A 20,630-nucleotide genomic window follows, 5' to 3' on the forward strand; every position below is an offset into this window, starting at 1 on the left:
TCTGAGTATATGTTATAGCTTTCAGTTGAGTATTTGTAGGAGACTTCTGACTGAGAATGAGTGGTTCTCTGTCTTGGTTCCTACTCTTGGGAGTCTTTTCCTCCTGTTGGATTGCTGTGTCTAACTTCAATACAATATTTTTTTGTTTCATTTTATTATATTTTATTTTGTCATGTTTGGTTGTTACGTCTTAGAAGACTCTTCTTTTTAAATGAGAGACAGAAGGGGAGTGGATCTGGAAAAGAGGAAATGTGCGACAGAACTGGAAGAAATAGAGAGAGGGAAAATTATAATCAGGATATAGTGTATGAGAAAAAAATCCATTTTCAATAAAATGAGAAAGGGGGAAATAAAAGTAAGAGGAAAGAAATCCAGAAAAATTATTCCACAGATAATATAAAAACAAGAACAAGGTATAATTGTTAATACTTTGACATTCTAGAGGAACTTGACAAGTTACCTAAAATATGGACCCAGTCACAATCACTTAAAAACAATGTCTCTATTTCTATTCAAGAAGTTATATTTGCATTTCAATACTATTTCAAAAGGAGCATCCACTCAGCAGCCCATGTCGACTGGGAACTTTTCTAACATATTAAGTGGAAATAATAGCAATTTTATACAAAATCTCATGGAAAGATAAAGAGTAAAGATGAGTCCTGAAAGACTAGAGCTAAGCTTCTGAGAGGCCAGTGTACTCAAACCAGCCAAACACAGACACCCCAGAAAAGGGTATTTTAGAAGCTTTAGGGTGAAAATACTCAGTGATGGTCTCAGCATCATTGGGAGGCTGAGCTGATGTGAAGTTTATGATTTTGAGGTCAGTTTGGGTTACATAGCAAGCTCCCAGCCAGCCTGGGCTAATAAGTGAAACCCTATCTCCAGAGTGAAAATATTAAGACCCGGTCACAAAAATCTTCTAAGCAATATACCAAAATTATTGTCTGCACAAAATCCCTATAAATTGGACAATTATGAATAAAGCTCTTATAAATATCTCTTTTCCTTTTTTCTTGAGGAAGTCTATTAGAAAGTTTTTTTGGGTAAACATCAGAGGAAAAGTGGCAGAATTGATTATAAGTGTATTTAGTATCATACGAAAATGGCAAATTACCTTCAAAGTGACTGTACCACTTTGCATTTCTATAAAAAAAACACTTGTGTAGCCAAAACATCTGAAATTATCAGTGTGTTCTGATATTTAATAATGCAGACCCCAAAGAAGATATGAAAGCTATAAGTACTTCAAAATGCAAAACCTGACCATCCACAATCTCCATTTGATCTTTTACTGAAAGTGGGGGGGATTCTTATGAAAAATCTCAGAAAGAACAACCAAGAAATCCTAAGTTCATGTTAAAACATACTTTCCCAAAGAACTGCCCTTAGATACATGTAGATTTACACATTCGTGGTCATTTATATAAAAATGCAAACTTTAACCTTTTGCAGCTATTTCTGATGTGAAGTTAGACTCTTGTGGCCCTGGAGAAATGGAAACTGGGAGTGGCTGCATAGGTGTGTATGACATTGATTTTTATATGATATAGTTATATGATAGCGACTTCTGAAAATATTTTTGTTCTGTGGCTTTAAATGTTGAATTACACAAGCAAGCATCACCAGTCTGGTAGGAATAATCAGTAGCAATAACTTCTTTATTGTGTGTGGAGAACACATCCCTGTGGTTGGTAGAAGTACAGAACAGAGGTTTTTTGTTTTGTTTTGTTTTTGTTTTTTTGTTTTGTTTTGTTTTTTTTTTTAACTGTAAACATTGGCAGAATCATTGACAAGAAATTTTGGCAATTGATCTTAATTTTCATAAAAATTTACATGTACTTGTGCTTGTACTTTACTTCCAAAAACTGCCTTTTAGAACAGTTCCAGGAAGTGTGAAGCATTGTAGCTATAACCACATTTTTAATACAATATGGGTGTGTTTTAAAACTACAAATAAGCCAGTCAGAGTAGTATGCATCTTCAATCATAGTTGGAGGATTTTTATAAGCTTTTGGCTTCATAGGATGACCCTCTTTGAAAACAAACAGATAAGAAATTACACCTTTCATCATGTCTATAGCAAATATGATTCCCTAAAATTAGGAGGTGGAGTTTTCATCTGGTTACTGTAATGAACGGTTCTGAGTTACTTCTCTGCTCTCCTCCAGTTGCAGACTGATTTTGCAGGCACTTTCCCACTGTATCTGCTATTAAAGCACCATGTTGTCGCTATGTCTCAGCTTCATTAGAACCTGTCATTTAAACTTTTATTATTTCTGTAATGTTTTTAGATTATGATATAAAAGAATAAAACAATATTCCTTCATTGTAGCAGTAAGCATATAGTATGATTATTTGTCTATTATGCATACTAGGCATGGATTTTCCTAAGTAGGGATCTGTTTTAAAGAAAAAATAATCTATTTTTCTTCTTAAATAAATAACTCATTTCAATTGGTACCGGGATATGCTAAGGGATGCAGAGCTTGCCTATCCTGTATCAAGCCCCAGGTTTAAAACCAGAACCACAGAAAACAACAGACACATGAATTTGCTTAGCTTCTTTACTTACTTATTTTTAGCAATCTGTGATTATTTAAAACATCTGTGCAATTATTTAGAATTTAAGCTATATATATATACAAAATGGTACACAATTTGAAGTAACTTGAGTGAAAACCTCACTATGAGTATGGTCACCTGGTTTAAGGGTTACTAACCTATTTGCAGCTAGGCACACCTTCATCTCAACACTTGGGAGACTGAGGCAAGAGGATCCAGAGACTGAGGTCAGCATGAGCTACATAACAAGACGCTTCCTCAAGAGACCCCGACATGGTTGTTGTTATTATGTTAATTGCAAAACAGTCCCTTTGCCTCTGGTTTTGGGGATATTGTGTCTAACAAAATGATATTTTAATTAATCTGAAAGTAAGTTTCCTTACAGAAAAGGCCCAAGTTTTCTTAGATCTTTCCATTGTCTTCGCCACAGAGCCAGAAAGTTAACTTTGTGATTGTCACAAAATAATAATGTATGTAATAGAAAGATGTATATTTCAGAATATAGTAAAGTGTCTCATTAAATTTTATTAGTCAGATATTTTTTTCTATTTCTAAAACAAAACAATCTTTACAGATCCTTGTATTTAATCTTACAAACACTTGGAATTAAAAAAACAAACTGTGGCCAGGCATGGTGGCACAATGCCAGCACTCAGAGAGGCAGAGACAGGTGGATCTCTGTGAGTTTGAGACCAGTCTGGTCTACACAGTGAGTCCAGGACAGCCAGGGTTACACAGAGAAACCCTGTCTCGAAAAACCAAACCAAGCCAAAACAAAAACCCAACAAGTAAACAACAACAAAGCTATGAATCTTCATACAGATCCTAGAAGAAATATCAGCCATATCTTTAGCCTCAGGAAAAAAAATGAAAAGAATAAGGCAGTTGCCAAGCACATTATATGGCTCACTGACAGCCTAACTACACAGTGAACAACTCTTTCACCCCAAACTTATGAGTTGAGTTAAAAGTAAATTATAAAATATATACTTGTTTTGATGCTATGGTAAATAGTTACATTTAAATCAAGACATCACAAAGTCTAGTGACTAAATTATGTTTATTCTGTATTTTAGAAATGGTGATTGCCTGAGGAATATCAATCACTTTTCTTTTCACAATCCAGGCTTTGCAGAGGTTTCGCATGAGTAATGCAAGCTTGAGGTGTTACTCTGATGTCAATCAATATTCATCACAGTTTAAACAGGAGTGTTTCCCTTTGTTGCCTGCTAGAAAATAATCTCTTCCCCCACCCCCCGAAAAAAACTTGCTTCCCCATCTTCTTAAAGTAAGTCCCAGACTGATAGTCTTTGGACCTCTTTTTTGAAAAGATTATTTTCTTTCTTCAAGATGTTTGACTGACCCATTGCACTTTCTCCCTCCAGGCCAGCTCGCCATGGTACCCCCTCCTCTGCCTCCTCCGCCTCCTCCACCTCCCGGCAGGCCAAAGGTCACAGTAGAGAGTTTTGGCTCCCGAGTGTTTTGTAGGTGTGTTTTTGATGTTTTCCCAAAAAACACCTCAGTAGGATTTCTTATAGCCTGGTCTAGGCTTTCCTTCCAAGGAATCAAAGAAGAGCTGAAACAAGAGAGCACTGTCCAGGCTTTCTCGCTTTTAGAACTTGATGGCATTAATCTCAGACTTGGAGATCGGGTATGTAAACAAATCTTGTATTTTCTTTTCACGAATATATTGACTTTTTTTTAAAAAATGGATTTTAAACCAAATAATGAAAGCTGCTACTGTTCTCAGAATATAAAGCAGTAGGGTCCGGGCTTTTCATTTCTTTTACTTGGTAATTGTGCTAATTCTGGTAACAGCTAGAAATGTTAACAACTAGTAACTATGCTAACACGTAGTTAACAGTGACTATGTTTCAGGATCTTCTTTAAGCAATCTGCGATTTTCAATGAATCTTTAAGATTATATGTCTCAGGCTTTAAGATCTTATTCTTACATATTGGAAAGCAATGATCTCATTTTTCAATGCTAATATCACTTTGCCTACTTTTTAAGAAAAAAGCACACTGTACTTTATAATGAGGCTCAAATAACTAATATTTTATGATAGAATTTTTCTCAAATCTTAAGCAAGTATGTGAATGTTTGTTACTTTATTATCTTTAAATTTCATTTTATTTGTTTTATCTTGTGTGCCTGCAAGTGTGTGTACCATGTATGTGTTTGATGTTCATGGAGTTCAGGAAGGATGTTGGAACCCCTGAATCTGGAGTTATGGATATCTGTGAAACAGCATGTGGGTGCTGAGGATGAGACCTGAGGCGTCTGCAAGAGCAACAAGTGCTCTAAACCGCTGGTCATCTCTTTAGCCCCTGGCTCTTAATTTTATCATTTACTAACACTTAAAGATTGAAAGACAATAATTTTCATGTTTCTTCATAATGTCATAACTAGGTGATTATTTCTTAATTCTATTTATAGGTATTCTGCAGTGCTTCCATCTTTTTCTTGGAGAAACCGGATGTGCAAAGTATAGCTGTTGAAAGCCAGGAATTTTTTGCAGGAATTAAGGTGTGTGTAGCAGTGAGTACGAGCTAGAAAAGTTATTTATTGTGATTTGCCTATGATGGTTCTTGGGCCTCATGGCAGACTGGATCAGAAAGCCTAGACTGAATAATCTGCATTGTTGAAGAATAACCTGAATAATTTTCATGTACAACAAATCTTGAAGACAGGTGTGAATGAGCAGAATTTGGGATTCCCCTTGGCTTGTAGTGACACTGCATCCCAGTTCTGTAGTGTGAACTAGGGGCTCTCAGTGTTACACTCACTCCCCTGACCTCACTGAGGTCATCCCAGATGAACGCTCCAGAGGAAAACCAAATCTGAAAGCCAACAAACCCACCATGAGAAAGAAGATGCTGACTTCAGTGGGTTATGAAAAGAGCACAATTTAATATAAAAGAAAGGTACTTTTCTATACATACAAAGAATGAAACATTTTTACACAAAAATTTCATTTAATATTATATTTAAAAGAAATCCATTTTTATATTATGGTGCTTTGAAATTTGGTCACAATTCCAATTCTTTACATTTTTCTGTTTGTGAGAATGGATGTTTTGCCAGAATGCGTGTCTGTAGCTTCTATTCTTTACTGGTTTGATGTTAATTGGCCTTGTTTAGCTAAAAATAACTGAGTGGTTACATTAATAATGGCTCAATAAGCAAAAGAGAATTTGTTGAGAAAAGTGTGTTTTCAAAATTAATCTTTAGAAATATATTCTGTCTGAACTTAACTGCTGCATTTTCTCATACCAGTTACAACCCGAACTGAGCACCATATTAGAAGATGGAAAGGAACACGAGCTGAGGATAGAGAGCACAGTTCCCGTTGTTTGCTCTGAATTTACTGAGCTTGATCAAGGATGCAAAATCTCACTGAAACTGAAAACCATCGAACAAGGTAGCACCAAGCCCATTTTCGTTTCTTACATTTCAGATGAAAACTGATCCCTCTTCCCTTTTATAGTGAGTCCTTAAGCTGGACTCACAAACAAAATATGTTTCATGCTTACATCAAACAATAGCGTCGTTGTATTAATGATGTGATATATAAGGTTGAACTGCCAATTAGCAAAGTGACTCATGGTTTTTTTTTTTCTGGGCTCAGGCTTACTAGTGAACTATATTCTCTTTGCTGTCATTTGTCATCATTCTTTTCTACTTCTTCCTAATTGATCATTCCCCGTCTCTGCTTCATATTTATTTTTCTTTTGCCGTGTTTTTAAAGATGGAGGATAACAGCTCTTTACAGTTTTCCAAATCATCTTCCCTGAGGGATGTGTGATGTGCTCAGAGTTGAAGCTTATGGAACACAGGTCTCATAATGCATCTTCACAGTACTTTCCCCAATGTAAGCTTCATGTGGGATCTTTTGTCTTAATATAAATGACTGATTCATGAGAATCATGATGCATGACCATTTATAAACCACTAGTAAGGCAATAGAGAGAGGGAAATCTCTCCCTAGAGTAAGAGAGCAGCCAAGAGAGCAAATCATGTAGAGCTGTAGCTGGGTTGGTTGAGTTTTTTCCCCAATTATGCCTCTGACCAAAGCAAGGGACTTTCTTATTAAAACAGCATCTGTAAAGAGAGGCTATAGTTCTGTTTTCATATCATATATTCTTTATAGAATATAACATTTTCAGTAGACCTTCAAACACAGTGTATCTAGGTGTAAACGGCCTTCTATCACCTAATTGAATCAGAGAGGTGAAAGATTAACAGGTCCAGGTTAGTCTCGTGCTTGATGCATACAAAGGTGAGTCAAAAGGCATAAAATGGAACTCAAAGATGTCACATTAAAGGTACTTGACAGTTACATATGCTTAGAAGATGCCTAACTGGGCACTTAGACTTCTGTGGGCCTGTGACATCAGTGAATTTTCAACTCAAACCCTTTGAGACAATTCCACATTAAGCTACCTCTGGGAAGCACAGAGACGCATACTACTGATGCCATCCAATTTTGTTCAGCAAAAATTTCTCTTGATTAGAAGCATACTTTCAAAAATGCTTGCACCCTCTCAGTTTTGTTAAGTCAGGCAAATATTGCTATAAATAGACAAAGACAGCCTAAATATGCTCTTAAATCTTAGGAGTTTGTGTGTTTCTATGCTTTGTCAATTAAAAATCTTGTCTTTATTTCCAGAGGGAAATTTCTGGTTCCCTTCTGGGCATTCTTTCACTTCTCTTCTACCCAGTGTCTTCACTAGGAACACACTGTTCATGTGCTTGTCCAGGCGCTGTGCAGCTCTTGCCCAGGCTCCAGGAGAGCAACCTTGACCCTCATACAGTAAACTTGGGAAATGAAGTCACAGACTGTACCTGAGCCAGACTGCTCCGCATTCTCCTTAGGGAGCTGGCTGAGGAATGTGGATGTTTCCATTGTTTTTCATGTGTATGAGGAAAGTGTGTCCCTAGGAAGATAAAAATGAAAACATAAAGGGACAGTGATGACACCTTTGATCCGAGCTCTCTGGAGGCAGAATGGATATCTGAGTTTGAGGCCAGTCTGGTCTACAGAGTGGGTTCCAGAGAAATGCTGTCTTGAAGTCAGCAAAAAGGGGGAAACAAACCTGTCCCCCGGGATCTTGAACCCAGTACAGTACCATTACATGACCACTGTAAATCCATGGGAGTGAAAAGAAGACAATATTATCTCAGGGGGGCTTTTTGGATTAGAGTTGAATTTGAAAATCGCCTCCTTTTTAGCCGTTTTGGGGCATCATCTCCTGTTTATGGGAAGAATAGAAAATATGCAAATGACTCTAAAAGTCTTTTTAAAGCTCTATTTTCATTTTCTATAACCGCTTCCTCTCAAAATTCTTTCTTATTTTCTTTGCTAGTTACGCAGAAGATCACTTTGAGGTTCTGATTATATTCAGGCACTTATGATGAGAAATAAATTTTTTACTCATGATCGCCTTCAAGAGACTCACATCTTTTTCTTACTAAATGTCTATATTTATACTTCATAACATGTGTACATTTATTTTAATGAAGTCATGGTACTAAAATGTTTATTACTTTATCTCATCTGAGTTTCTGCCTTTAAATTTTATCTAAATGCCCATGTGTTTATAATTTTATTGAAAATATTAGTATGTATGTGTATACATATGTTTAAAATAAATATCTATAAAGATAAAGTAGATTCAGCAGCTTTATCTTGATTTGGAAAAACATTACAGTAATTTTTAAAGAAAAAATATTAATAATAATATTTTAGTCTAATGTTAAATATTGATCAAGCAACTACATTTGATTTGTATTTATCTGCAAAAACTTAAAAAGATTTCCCCCTAAATAGGTGAAGAACACCTAGGTTTAAATTTGGCATTGTCTTCCTGCCATGTGGACCTTCACCAGAGTTCTTGCGCCAACGGAATATGTAGCCATGCTGTAGTGTTCTACACTGCTGTGACAGACTTTTCCCGGGATGGAGAAAGAATCACAGACATCATTGTGGAACCTATAGTTAATGATGTTTACCTGTGGGACAGATACACTCCAGACAGCATCCAGGTTGACTAACCAGAAAAATAACCTTTATTACTTAAGATTTATTAAAAAAATACATTTGTGTCAATTTTTTTTATTTAAAAATTATTTGATGAGGCTGAAAAGATAGCTTAAGGGCTAAGTTTACTTTCTTGTCTTCTAGAGGACCCAAGTTTGGTTCCTAGTGCCATGGGGGACAGCTAACAACTTCCTGTAATGTCTGCTCTAGGAGACTTGATGCCCTCTTCTGATCTTTTTGGTCACTTGCTCACACTTGGCATATATACACATATGACAGATGCATTACATAAATAAATAATCTTTTTAAATTATTTAATTTTTTTATTTTTAAAATTCCATTCTCAGTAACTATAAAATAAGAATTTATTGGATATTAATTGCATTTGCTAAATAATTTATTGCATATCGCTAACCAATAAGCAATGCTAATCTTTCAATATATCCTTCTTCTGCAGATCAAAGTCAAGGATGTCCCATCTGCTTACTGCTATTCATTTACCGACCCCCACATAATTACTTTTGATGGCAGGTAATGTTCTGAACCTTACTTCCTTCTGGCTTTTTTCCTTTGGTTTTTACCATTGTTTTGTTTTAAATGCCACACTCCAATGATCTGTACTTTTGCTGGTTTATATCTAGACATTAGTGTATTTGTATTGAATATTTTTGCATGAATTCCAGTCCTTGCTAAATAATGCAGACAACTAGTGAGCCTAAAATTTTGGATTATTACAAGTGAAGATGTAATGAAGATTATTACAAATGAACATAATCAATTTTGCTTGACTATCTGCTTACTTTTGATAATACGTAATTTATTTTCACTAAGAGTATTTAGTGTGTTGTATATTTATAGGACTACAAAATAATCTTTGAGATTTGTGCAAAATGACTAAACTAATTTGTTAAACATTTTTAACACTAATTACCTTTGGTTGATGATAAGAATGTTCCTTTTAAATTTAGCTTTTGTTGTTGTTGTTTTGGTTTAGTTTTTTGAGACAGGGTTTCTCTGTTTAACAGCCTTTCCTATCCTGGACTCGCTTTGTAGGCCAGACTGGCCTAACTCACAGAGATCCACCTGCCTCTGCCTCCCAAGTGCTGCAATTAAAGGTGTGCACTACCATTCCAGGCTAGAATGTTCATTTTTAGAATTGACTTTTTTTCTACTACAAAAGCTTTTATGGTTGTTTCTGAAATTTAAGTAAAATGTTCAACATGATGAAAAGGGAATCAAAATGATACTGCTTTTAAGATCTTCATAGGAAGATTTAGGCTTAGTGTTACTGTTCTGAGGGCCTTGTGATGTTAAGACACTTATAAGAAGAAGATGCCTAGTAAATTTTTCTTCTGGTGCCTGACAGGTGTTTTAAACATAATGTGATAACTGTCAGTAAGACTATTTTGAGTGAATAGTTGTAGAATCCTACACTATAAATAGCACCCCACACACTTTAATGAGTATTGAAAAGTTGTCAGGTCTGATCACTAATGCAGAAGTCTTTTATGGCTGCATTTGGAGATTTAAAGGCCCCGGTGAGGAGTACTTAAGAAAGCACAGTGGTGATGTACTTAATCTGTCTTCTTTCAGTGAGATCAGTTGTAAAATGTTAGATGACAAGCCCTATTCTCAGTGTGGAGGGTAAGGCAGTGAATGAAGTCAAGAACTCTCTGCCCTGGTGCTGAACTTTGGATAGGAGAAGAGATACAGAAGCACAGTTAACAACAACAGTAGTACCAATAAAAGACCATTGGAAATAAATACATGCCAGGAATTAAAACAGGTATAAAATAAGGGTGAAGTAGAGTTCATGACTTTACTACAAGAGATTGGTTATTGAAAGACATTAAATAATGGTCATATGGGACCAATTCTTTCTGGTAAGGAAGACAGCCAACCACATGCACCCTCAGCAAGCATGCTTTCCTTTAAGAATTTAGCCTACTGGGTGGTCAACAATAAAAATAGAGTTGTGGGGAAAAGTTAAAGTGTTTATGGTCACTTTGAGACGTTTTCAGACACAAATCAATCTTCAGACCAATAAAGATGATGAAAATATAAATTTCTTGTTCTCAGATATATATTGTTTATACATACATTTAAGAACATCTTTGAAGCTTAGTTGTTTAGGGGTTAGGATGCTTTTAGGTCTAGATGGATGTTTGAAGTTGATAATGACAAGATGTGATGGAGATTGATTTGCATTCAGAATTTTAGATGCACCAAGATAGGAAAGATGTTTTCTTCAAGGCTGTTAAATAAAAATAGCCAAAACACTAAGAATGTAACATTTATATAATTCCAGATTATATCATGGTTCTTCTTGCTTTAGGTAATCTATTGTATATCTGTGTAATAATATAAATGTATATGTAAAAAATAAAAATGTTTAATTAATTAAAAAAGAACATCTTTATACTACAGTTATATTGCTATAATATTTTATCCCGATTCTTAACATGGTTGACCTTTGCTCATAATAGGGTATATGATAACTTCAAGACTGGAACATTTGTGCTTTATAAAAGCATGTCACGTGATTTTGAAATCCATGTACGCCAGTGGGACTGTGGGAGCCTTCACTCTCCTGTGTCATGTAACTGTGGCTTTGTTGCACAAGAAGAAGGTGACATTGTTACCTTTGATATGTGCAGTGGACAGTTACATAAATCACCACCATATTTATCTGTAAAAAGCCAAGATTCATCATCAAGCAATGTCAGAGTAACTGAATCTTATTTAGGAAGAAAAATCACGGTATGTGAACAGAGGTAAAAATGTAATATTAGAAATAATTTTCCTCCTGTAATTTTGGACGAACTTCTATTCATCCTTACAAACTAGGCATTATTATGTTTTGATATTAGTTTGCTGAAGAAAATAGCATTAGGAAGGAAATGGATGATTATGGTCAAAATACATTATATACGTGTATGAGAATGTAAAAGGAAAAGATATAGCATTAGATTCACTCAGATATTGAAAGAAAGCTCAGATTTTGACCTACTATTTAAAGTGAAACATACCTTTAACATACCTAAGTTATTTCTTTAAAACTTTTTAAAGTTACAGTTTTGTTGATTACTCACAACATTATTTGACAATGTCTAATAAATGTATATTAGGCAAAATGACAATTAAAAATAGATTTTTTAGGAATAGCTAAACAGTTTTTAAATGAATACAGTCTGTTATTACTTTAGGAAGAAGCTGGTAGATATAAGAAAAAGATTTTTAAAAAATCAGGCAAAAGGCCACAGATTTCAAATTTTGATATTTTTTTATAATTAGTCTTTTAAAATATAGTATTTCATATCAGTGAGCAAAATGTTTATATCTTAAGGTCATGTTTGCTTTTTCAACTTTCAAGAAGTAAATTCTTGGTAAATATATTGAAATTTAAATTAAAAATTTCAATGCATTATGGTTTTATAATATTTACTGAATAGTAATTCATTAATAAAACATTATTTATCTGATATCTGTCATCCACAGCCAAAATGTGAATCTGGAATTAGAAAAATGTTGCTAAATGCATAACACAGTAAATATGTAAAACATTTGTAGATCTGATTATATATGTGCATATATATCTTATATATAAAATCAATAGACAATTATAAACCTGAACAACATCAAAAGGCACAGGGTGTTGTGGCCCATGCCTGCCATCCCATCACTCTGGTACTCAATGCAAGAGAATCATGAGCTCAGGGTGAGCCTGGGTTCCATAACAGGCTCTGTCAAAAATAAATAAATACAAAGGAAAAGACAATTTGCGAAGGAATAACACTTAAAATATGTCTAAATGTACAAGTACTCAGCAAAATGTTGAAATACCTCGTCAGTGATCAAATAAAGAAAGAGCACTGCCTTTCCTATCATCTTGCCAAGAGTAAAGATAATGGGAAAAGTTAGTGTTTCTAATGGACTCTGTTTATATGTCATTTCATCAGAAGTTTTAACTGGGAATGTGTTCTAATGAAATAATTATAGGTAACACCAATGATGCTCACTGCATCTCTCCCTGTAAGGGGGAAGTTACAAGTCACCACAGGATCATTTTTAAAAAGCTAAATAAAATGTGACACATAGTAGAAGACATTATAGTCAAAAAATTTTTTTGGAGGGTGGATATTTGTTGAAGGCTTTGGAATAATTTTAACTACCTTAATGAGTAGAAATGTAAGGTTTTTTACACTCGAAAAGAAATTCCTGTAATTAGTGCACGCTATTTCTTTTTCAATGAGGAGACAAGAAGGCTTATGTTTAAACTGAAAAGACAAACACTCGTAATGTGTCTTTAGAGCTTTCAGGAAAAGTCTTTTTTTTTTTTTTTTTTTTAAGTTATACTTCCAGATGGTTGGCCTCAGGACATCATTGGGACAAGGAACAGTGGCTCATTGTCAGATGGCAGAGGCCTTTAGGGCCACTGAGTCTCCACTTGTTATGTTTGCTACTTTTCCAGGCAACCTATATAACTTGGCTATTGCTTCTATTTGCCTATGAGCAATAAGAAAATACTGACTTACACGCCTCTTGAATTTTGTTTATTAGTGTAAAGTATTGACTTAAGAGTACATTTCTACATGACATTACTACTATCAGAAATGTGGCTTTACTACCATTAGCTCTACTAGTTTTAGCTGCTTCAATCATATAAAATACCAGTTTTTATTCATTAAAGAGGTCACAAACCATTTATTTCAACAAATAGTTGAAGTACTGGGGTCTGCAGAGATAGCGCCACAGTTAAGAGCGTTGGCTGTTCTTCCAGAGGACCCAGATTCAATTCCCAACAGCCACATGGTAGGATCTGACCCCCTATTTTAACCTCTGCAGGTACCAAGCATACACATGGTGCACAGACATACATGCTGGCAAAACATCCATGCCTACAAAAGAAAAATGAAAAGAATTGAAATTGTGACCAAATTTCAAAGCACCATAATATAAAGATTGATTTCTTTTACATATAATATTAAATGAAAGTTTTCATCTAAAAAGTTTTATTCATTGTATGTATAGAAAAGGACCTTTCTTATATTTCAGATGGCGCTCTTTTTGTTTTGTTTTTTTCATGTAAAATATTTTTTATTAATTTAGTCATATTTCATCTCAATGGTTATCCCATCCCTTGTATCCTCCCATTCCTCCCTCCCTCCCATTTTCCCCTTACTCCCCTCCCCTATGACTTTGACTGAAGGGGACCTCCTCTCCCTTTATATGCTCATAGGGTATCAAGTCTCTTCTTGGTAGCCTGCTATCCTTCCTCTGAGTGCCACCAGGTCTCCCCCTCCAGGGGACGTCTTTTTGTAACCCACTGAAGTTAGTGTCTTCTGGCTCATGGTGGGTTCGTCTGCTTTCAGATTTGGTTTTCCTCTGGAGCATTCATCCGGGCTGACCTCAGTGAGCGGGGAGTGAGCATAACACTGAGAGCCCCTAGTTTAGACTACAGAAGCACATTGGGGCTTTGTGGTACCTTCGATGAAAACCCAGAAAATGATTTCCATGACAAGAACGGCATCAAAATTGATCACAATATCAACAATCATATTGCTTTTATCGATGAATGGAGGTGAGACTTAAGATATTATTCAAATTTGTGTGTGTATGTACTTGTGTGTGTGTGTATGTGTGTGTGTGTTACTATAAAGCTTAAGCAGTGTTCACTGAATATTCTGCCTTTTCAGAGCCTATCTATGGGTAAATGTTCTTGTTTAAATAACTATCCTGTTTTTCATCTGGAAGGCTTTTGCCAGGAAGCAGCATGTTTGACAAAACACCAGCTTCCCCACAGTTTCCATCGAAACCATCCTACTGTGGCTGCTGGTTGGGTACCGCATTGCAGCATCTGCTTTCTAACCATCTGGACAGCGGATCTCACTTAGACATGGCTGCCAGCTGCAAAGACATCAAGCACACGCAGTTCGCTTCCTTGATACCATACCTAGATATCACCTCTGAATACATCCATCCAGAAGCTCTCATTGGAGAAATAAGCACTCACGTACCCGAGGAAGAAAATAATTTGAATTTCTTACTACAAGAAGATTCCCACATAAACCTAACAAAACTGGAGTTAAATTTACAGCACTCTGGGCATGAGACACAAAATCCATCTAAACATTTGAACAACGAGAGGCGCGCACAGGACCAGGAAATGAGGAGGAATCTACCAAACAGATGGAAAGGACAAAACTTAAAGGGCTTTCTTCCCGTAGTTACTGTGCAGAGCCTCGGACAAGCCAACCTGGAAGAGTTTTCTTACTTTTTCCCTGAGGACCACACTGAGGACAGGCAGCAGGAGTTTTATCCATCGTGGCCCACAGCATCCGGCCTCACTGAACTCAGCACCTTGGCTCTCTGTGAGCAGACTCTAGCCAATTCCAGCATTGGAAGGCTCTGTCTTCCCTTCCTTGGCAGGACACTAAGCCACGTGGTGGACATGTGTGTGAAAGATGTTCTGTTAAAGGACGACGTGAGCTGGGCAGAAGCGGGAGTGGCCCTGTTAGAAAATGAGTGTGAGAGGCGGGTTTTAGAGGAAGGAAAACACAACGTTGAAGAATACAGGAAGTCAATAGAGGGCATTCTCCAAGTGTTAAGATGCCCCAATTTATGCAGCGGACATGGTCAGTGCATGGACTGGGGCTGTGTGTGTTTCCCAGGCTACCGTTTCTATGACTGCAGTGATTCATACGGTATGCACATTCCTTGAGGAATTTATATTCAGGACGGTATTTGATTATGGACATGTCTTTGGCCTTAGTGTTTATTAAGTCTGTAGTGAAAAACTATATTAGTTAATGTTTTAATGATTCCCCTCCCCTGGATGTTTCATCTTATTCAAACTCTAAGCTGAAGTCCCTGTAACTGCCCATCTGTAAACCTATCATTTGATGGCCTCTCTCTGGCAGCTGTTGCTCCGATCCAATTGGTTTCATCTCTGTTGCTGCTCCTTGAAAGTGCCAGGCCCACCCAGTCATGGGGCCTTTGCACACAGTTGGTGCCCCTGTCTACTGAAAATAGCATTTTTTTTTTTGCCTAGACCTCATATTTAGTAACTATTTTAGTCACTATTTTATGTTGGTTTACTAAGTATACTAATTTGCTTAAAATCATTTTTCTCTAAATCAAATTTGGGAGATCTTTGGTCTCAGTATTAACTTAGATCTTTTGTAGAACTTTTTTTCCCCTCACACAATCTATATTTATTTTTTATCTCCAATGAGACAATTAATATAAAAATTCTGTACATTACTCCAAGCATACTATTACATTTATGTTTTTTTTTTTCACTTTTTAACCAGTCTTTGTCCTCCCATGATTAAATTTAAGTTACATAGAGGCTTCATCTTGTTTAACCCTATGCCTCATGTAATCACACTGTGTACAAATACATTGGTAAATAGAGGCTTGATACAAATGTGAGAGGATAAACTAATATGACTTTTTTCATGAGGATTTCGAGAATGCTGATATCAAAGGCTTATGATTTGTCCCCTAAGGCTCGGTTCTTAGGCTATGTTAGGATTGTTTAGTCTTTGCCAGGCAGAGGCCTGCCCTTTCACATGAACACATTCATTTTAACAAGCGGATCTCACCAATAAGGGTAAGATGTGCTCACTAAGACCACTGCCAGAAAGAGGGCCATATGAAAGTTAACTGTGAGTTCTAAAAGAGATATTCCCTGCCAGTAATTAATAAAGTCACAACTATGTTCATTGGACACCAAAAATATGGGCAATACTGGAATAGGAGTGCATATAACCTTTGGTAATTTTTTCTAATGCTAAAATAAAATTGAAATGTGAATATTGCATGCTAATTAAACTATTATATTACAGAAACATATTTTACTTGTAATCCACCTATTTGGCACAAACTGATGTGGCAAAATCAAGATGTATTTTAGGCTAACAGTAAGTTACCAACATTTGCCCTTAGTTGATAACATGTATCACTGAAACATCAGGGAGGTGTGTGTTTAGGCCTTATCCATTATGACATTGCTTTTCTTTTGATGGTTAACAATACTTCTTTTAAAACAAGATTATTCAATGTTTAATTTATTAATTATTATAAATAATATGTTGAAATGCTGTTTGAACTATGATTTAATTTAGACCTTCAAAATAATTATGGAGTGTTTTTTTTTTCTGTAATTCACAAAGCATGTGTTGTTTATCATCATTTTTTTCTAAAGATATAGCTCCTGAAATTACAGAGCTTGAGAATGCTGGATTCTGTGATATTCAGAGGCAAAATTGTGTCACAGTGAGAGTTTTTGGTCGAGGCTTCAAAGATTCATCGTCCATCAAGTGTGAAGTCACTAAACTGGAGGTATGAAAAGCACTAAGGCAGGCTTCCGGTGCAGTGTTTAAGACGATTGCCTTTTTTTTTTTTTTTAATTTTTTTGTTGTTCTTTTGCTTTTTTGTTTGTTTGTTTGTTTGCTTTCGAGACAGGATTTCTCTGTGTAGCCCTGGCTGTCCTGGAACCCACTCTGTAGACCAGATTGGCCTTGAACTCACAGAGAACAGCCTGACCCTGTCTCCCAAGTGCGGGGATTAAAGGCATGCAAGCTTATGAGTTGTTTAGGTTAATTTTGTCTTTCAGACATCAACATGATCTCAGAGTGTTCAACCCACTGAGAGTTACAGGAAAATGGTCAAGCTGCTTTTCCAGGAAAAAAAAAACAAAACAACTACCCTTTACACATTACTAAGTATTTTACATCATTTTCATTGAGACATTGTGTCCTGGTATTCAGTCATGATTAAAAAAAACAAAAAACAAAAAACAAACTAAAAGAATGTCAAGCTTGCTGTATAGAAGCGTGTACCTTCCTTGAGCTATGAAGTACAATAAGTAACTAAGTAGCTGAGGTATGTGGCATGGAGTGCGGGCGACTGAGATGCCTGAATAAGTCCTTAGAAAAGCAGAAGCAAGCGGGCCCAATAGCGCTCACTGCTCACATCCCCTGGCCATGGGCGGCAGGCTTTAGCGTACTCAGCCCCTCCCACATCGGTTCCTCAAGATTACAAAAGCAGAGAAGTCATTCAGTTTCAATGCAAGCACATCAAATCATACGCTAGTTTGTGAAATACAGGATCTTCTTTTTCTTTGTTTAAGTAAAACTTTTGTCTAAGGACGTGTTTTTAAATTTAGATGTTCATCTGGACAAGTTGAAAACTTGAACCGATCATAATTTTGCGTTTTTACTTTATTTCTAAGTTGATGAAGTGAAGTGTGAATCTGATTCTGAGAGTTTGCTGGAGGAAATAATTTTTGCATATAATTTCCCTGCGTACTAGTATGTTCGCTGCATCATGTTATGCATAGGATTTCAATATCAGCAGAGATTAGCTATGTGGCCTTGGCAGATTTGATACCATGAGATCATGGTATCAGTAAATGACTCAATGGAACACAATTTCACACATTTATATTTTCTTTGAAAGTACATCTTGTGTACTTTAGATGTACTTTGTGTGTTGTGATTAACTTTTCTCCCTTCCAAGCATCTGACAGGGAATTTTGGAATTCCCTAATATTATACTTAATAGTAGGAGAAAAGAAACAAAGAAATCTAGTTGTCAAGCCCAAAGTTGGCTTAAGTAGCAAATATTTATGTTATATTGAAGTTGAATCAGTCCATGCTATACTTAATTAAAAAACAAAACAAAACAAAACCTTTCCTTCTCCTCATCCTCCTGTCCAGTGTGCCCCTTTCTGCTCCTTCTCAAATTCATGGTTTTAGCTTGACTTTTGGCTACATTATTGGGTTCTTTTTCCTACCTCCCTAGTACCCCATCCCTTCAAACTCCCCAGTAATAGGTAAGAGAGAAAAGAGAGAAAGCAGGTTTGTGGGGAAAGGGGGCATCAACATGCTTAGACTATTTCCTGCTGATTAGGCACACTGAGTTTCTTGGGACAAATTCGATTTTCATCCTCAGGATATCTTCCACCAGCAACCCGAGAAAAGCAACCAGCAAACAGAAGCAGCAATGGAAAAGGATCTTTCACTCACCTGTTGCAATTGTTGTCTGGGAGGCTTACTGCCTCCATCTGCTAGTGTAGGCCTAGTCCTGGAGGCTTCTAGCCTCCAAACAATCTAACTTAGGCATAGAACGCTTTCAGCCTTTGAGACTTACTGCTTAATAAGCTCATTCTTTCTTGATCTTACTGAGTTCTGGCCTGGCTGCTTAAACTCAGCTGCTCTGGCCCTAAATGCCTCTCCCGGTGGACTTATTCAACATGGCTTCTCTCTCTATACCCAAAGTGCTCTACTTGGCTTCAAACTAACTCCAGCAATCTACTCTAATCTTCCGGCTCCTTCTCCTTCTCTGGCCTGTTCTGTCTTCACAAGCTTGTGTCTAGCTTGTTCCCTCATTCAATCTGCCTCTATACCTGTCCTGGTAAAACTGCCTCCTCTCTTTGCATTGCCCCGTAAGCAGCTTTCCTTTCCTTTTTCTTCTTGTGAGAGTTGGGCTTATCTTATCCTGTCAGATCTTTCTCTCCGATTTGTAACTTTTTCTGCCACACAAGTAAACATGACTTTCAAACACAGGTGATTCCTTCTACAAACTAACTTTGCCTTCCTTGTTTGAGATTAAAGGCATGTGCTGCCATGGATCTAATCTTTTCTTTCTTTCTTTTTTTTTTTTCAATTTAAGTAACTTATTCAGATTACATCTCAATTGTTATCCCCTCACTTGTATCTTCCTATTCTCCCTCCATCCCACTTTCACCCTATTCCCCTCCCCTGGGTCTGTGACAGAAAGGGACCTCCTCCTCCACCATATGATTATAGTCTATCAGGTCTCATCCTGGTAGCTTGTTTATCCTTCCTCTGAGTGCTACCAGGCCTCACCACCAAGGGGAAGTGGTTAAATGGGGGCACCAGAGTTTATGTTAGAATCAGTCCCTGATCTCCACACAGCTCTGGAGAATGTGCTGTCCATTGGCTACTTCTGCATAGGGGGTCTAGGTTTACTGTGTGCATTGTTCTTGGTTGGTACAGTAGTTTGAGCAGGGCCCCTGGGTCCAGATCCACCAGCCTGGATGGTCTTCTTGTAGGTTTTTAGGACCCTCTGGATCCCATCTCCCCATTCTAGCTTTTATATACCTGAAACTTGTTCTATACCAGGCTAGCATTGAACTCAGATCTGCTTGCTTCTGCCTCCCGAATTAAAGGCGTGTCTGTATTCCAGCCAGATCACACAGAACTAGAAGGTCTTTGGATGTGATCTCTTGCCAGTGCAACCATATTCTGAATTAAAATCCCTCTATACAGCAACAGCTGCAAACAGCAACCAGCAACAGCAGCAGGGGGAGTAGCAATTGCTGCCTCTCTTGGGGATCTGGAATGTATGTATCCTCTGAATTGTCCCCAGAATTCCAAACATAAATTATCTTCAGCTGGCAAAATCACACCCCTGCCAAAGCACAGAACTGCTAGGAAGCAGCCCCATACCCCACACCTGGAATTAAAGTGAAAACATATTCACATAACATTTCTGGGTTTTTAAAGAAATCAAAATTCTCACTACACATGTCCCTCATTTTAAAAATATTATTATTACATATGTATGACCACATAAGCATTCATTTAGTGTTGTATACATTTATAAGGCTGTTCACTTTGGCATTGGAAAGAACACTTACCTAGGCCTAATCTTAAATCTAAACCGAAAAGTGTCTAAAGTGGATTTTAAAAGCTTTCTCGACTCCCTTTTTAATCAAGCACAATTTGACACAATTTTAAAATCATGCACTCTAGTCATACAGGGGTTGCTGGAAGCCCTAGGCTTCACTTGCATTAATGGTACTAAGTTTCCACTAAGTGAATATCTTGTCCTGGCTTCATTATTTATTACAATCTAGCTTTGCTTTTAAGACTTCTCAGTGGGTAGAGCAGGAACACACAACTCTGTCATCTATCCATCATTCTGTCTATCATCTATGTTTCTATCATCTGCATTCTTCATCTTTATCTATATATTTAGCCTCTATCT

The 20,630-nt window shown here is 36.7% G+C and overlaps 1 protein-coding gene across 1 annotated transcript in view; it reads left to right on the forward strand.

Moving 5' to 3' along the window:
- VWDE (von Willebrand factor D and EGF domains) overlaps positions 1-20,630 on the forward strand; it is a 65,943-nt gene that overhangs the window by 13,833 nt on the left and 31,480 nt on the right. Inside the window, exons 4-13 of the mRNA XM_084786316.1 lie at positions 1,456-1,521; positions 3,951-4,216; positions 5,006-5,095; positions 5,846-5,990; positions 8,400-8,614; positions 9,067-9,140; positions 11,096-11,369; positions 13,982-14,190; positions 14,364-15,313; positions 16,819-16,955. Of these exons, the coding sequence (XP_084642442.1) occupies positions 1,456-1,521; positions 3,951-4,216; positions 5,006-5,095; positions 5,846-5,990; positions 8,400-8,614; positions 9,067-9,140; positions 11,096-11,369; positions 13,982-14,190; positions 14,364-15,313; positions 16,819-16,955 (2,426 nt within the window). The remainder of the gene's footprint in view (positions 1-1,455; positions 1,522-3,950; positions 4,217-5,005; positions 5,096-5,845; positions 5,991-8,399; positions 8,615-9,066; positions 9,141-11,095; positions 11,370-13,981; positions 14,191-14,363; positions 15,314-16,818; positions 16,956-20,630) is intronic.

The sequence above is a fragment of the Acomys minous genome (genome assembly GCF_964271855.1).
Source record: "Acomys minous genome assembly, chromosome: 6".
NCBI classification, from domain to species: Eukaryota; Metazoa; Chordata; class Mammalia; order Rodentia; family Muridae; genus Acomys; species Acomys minous.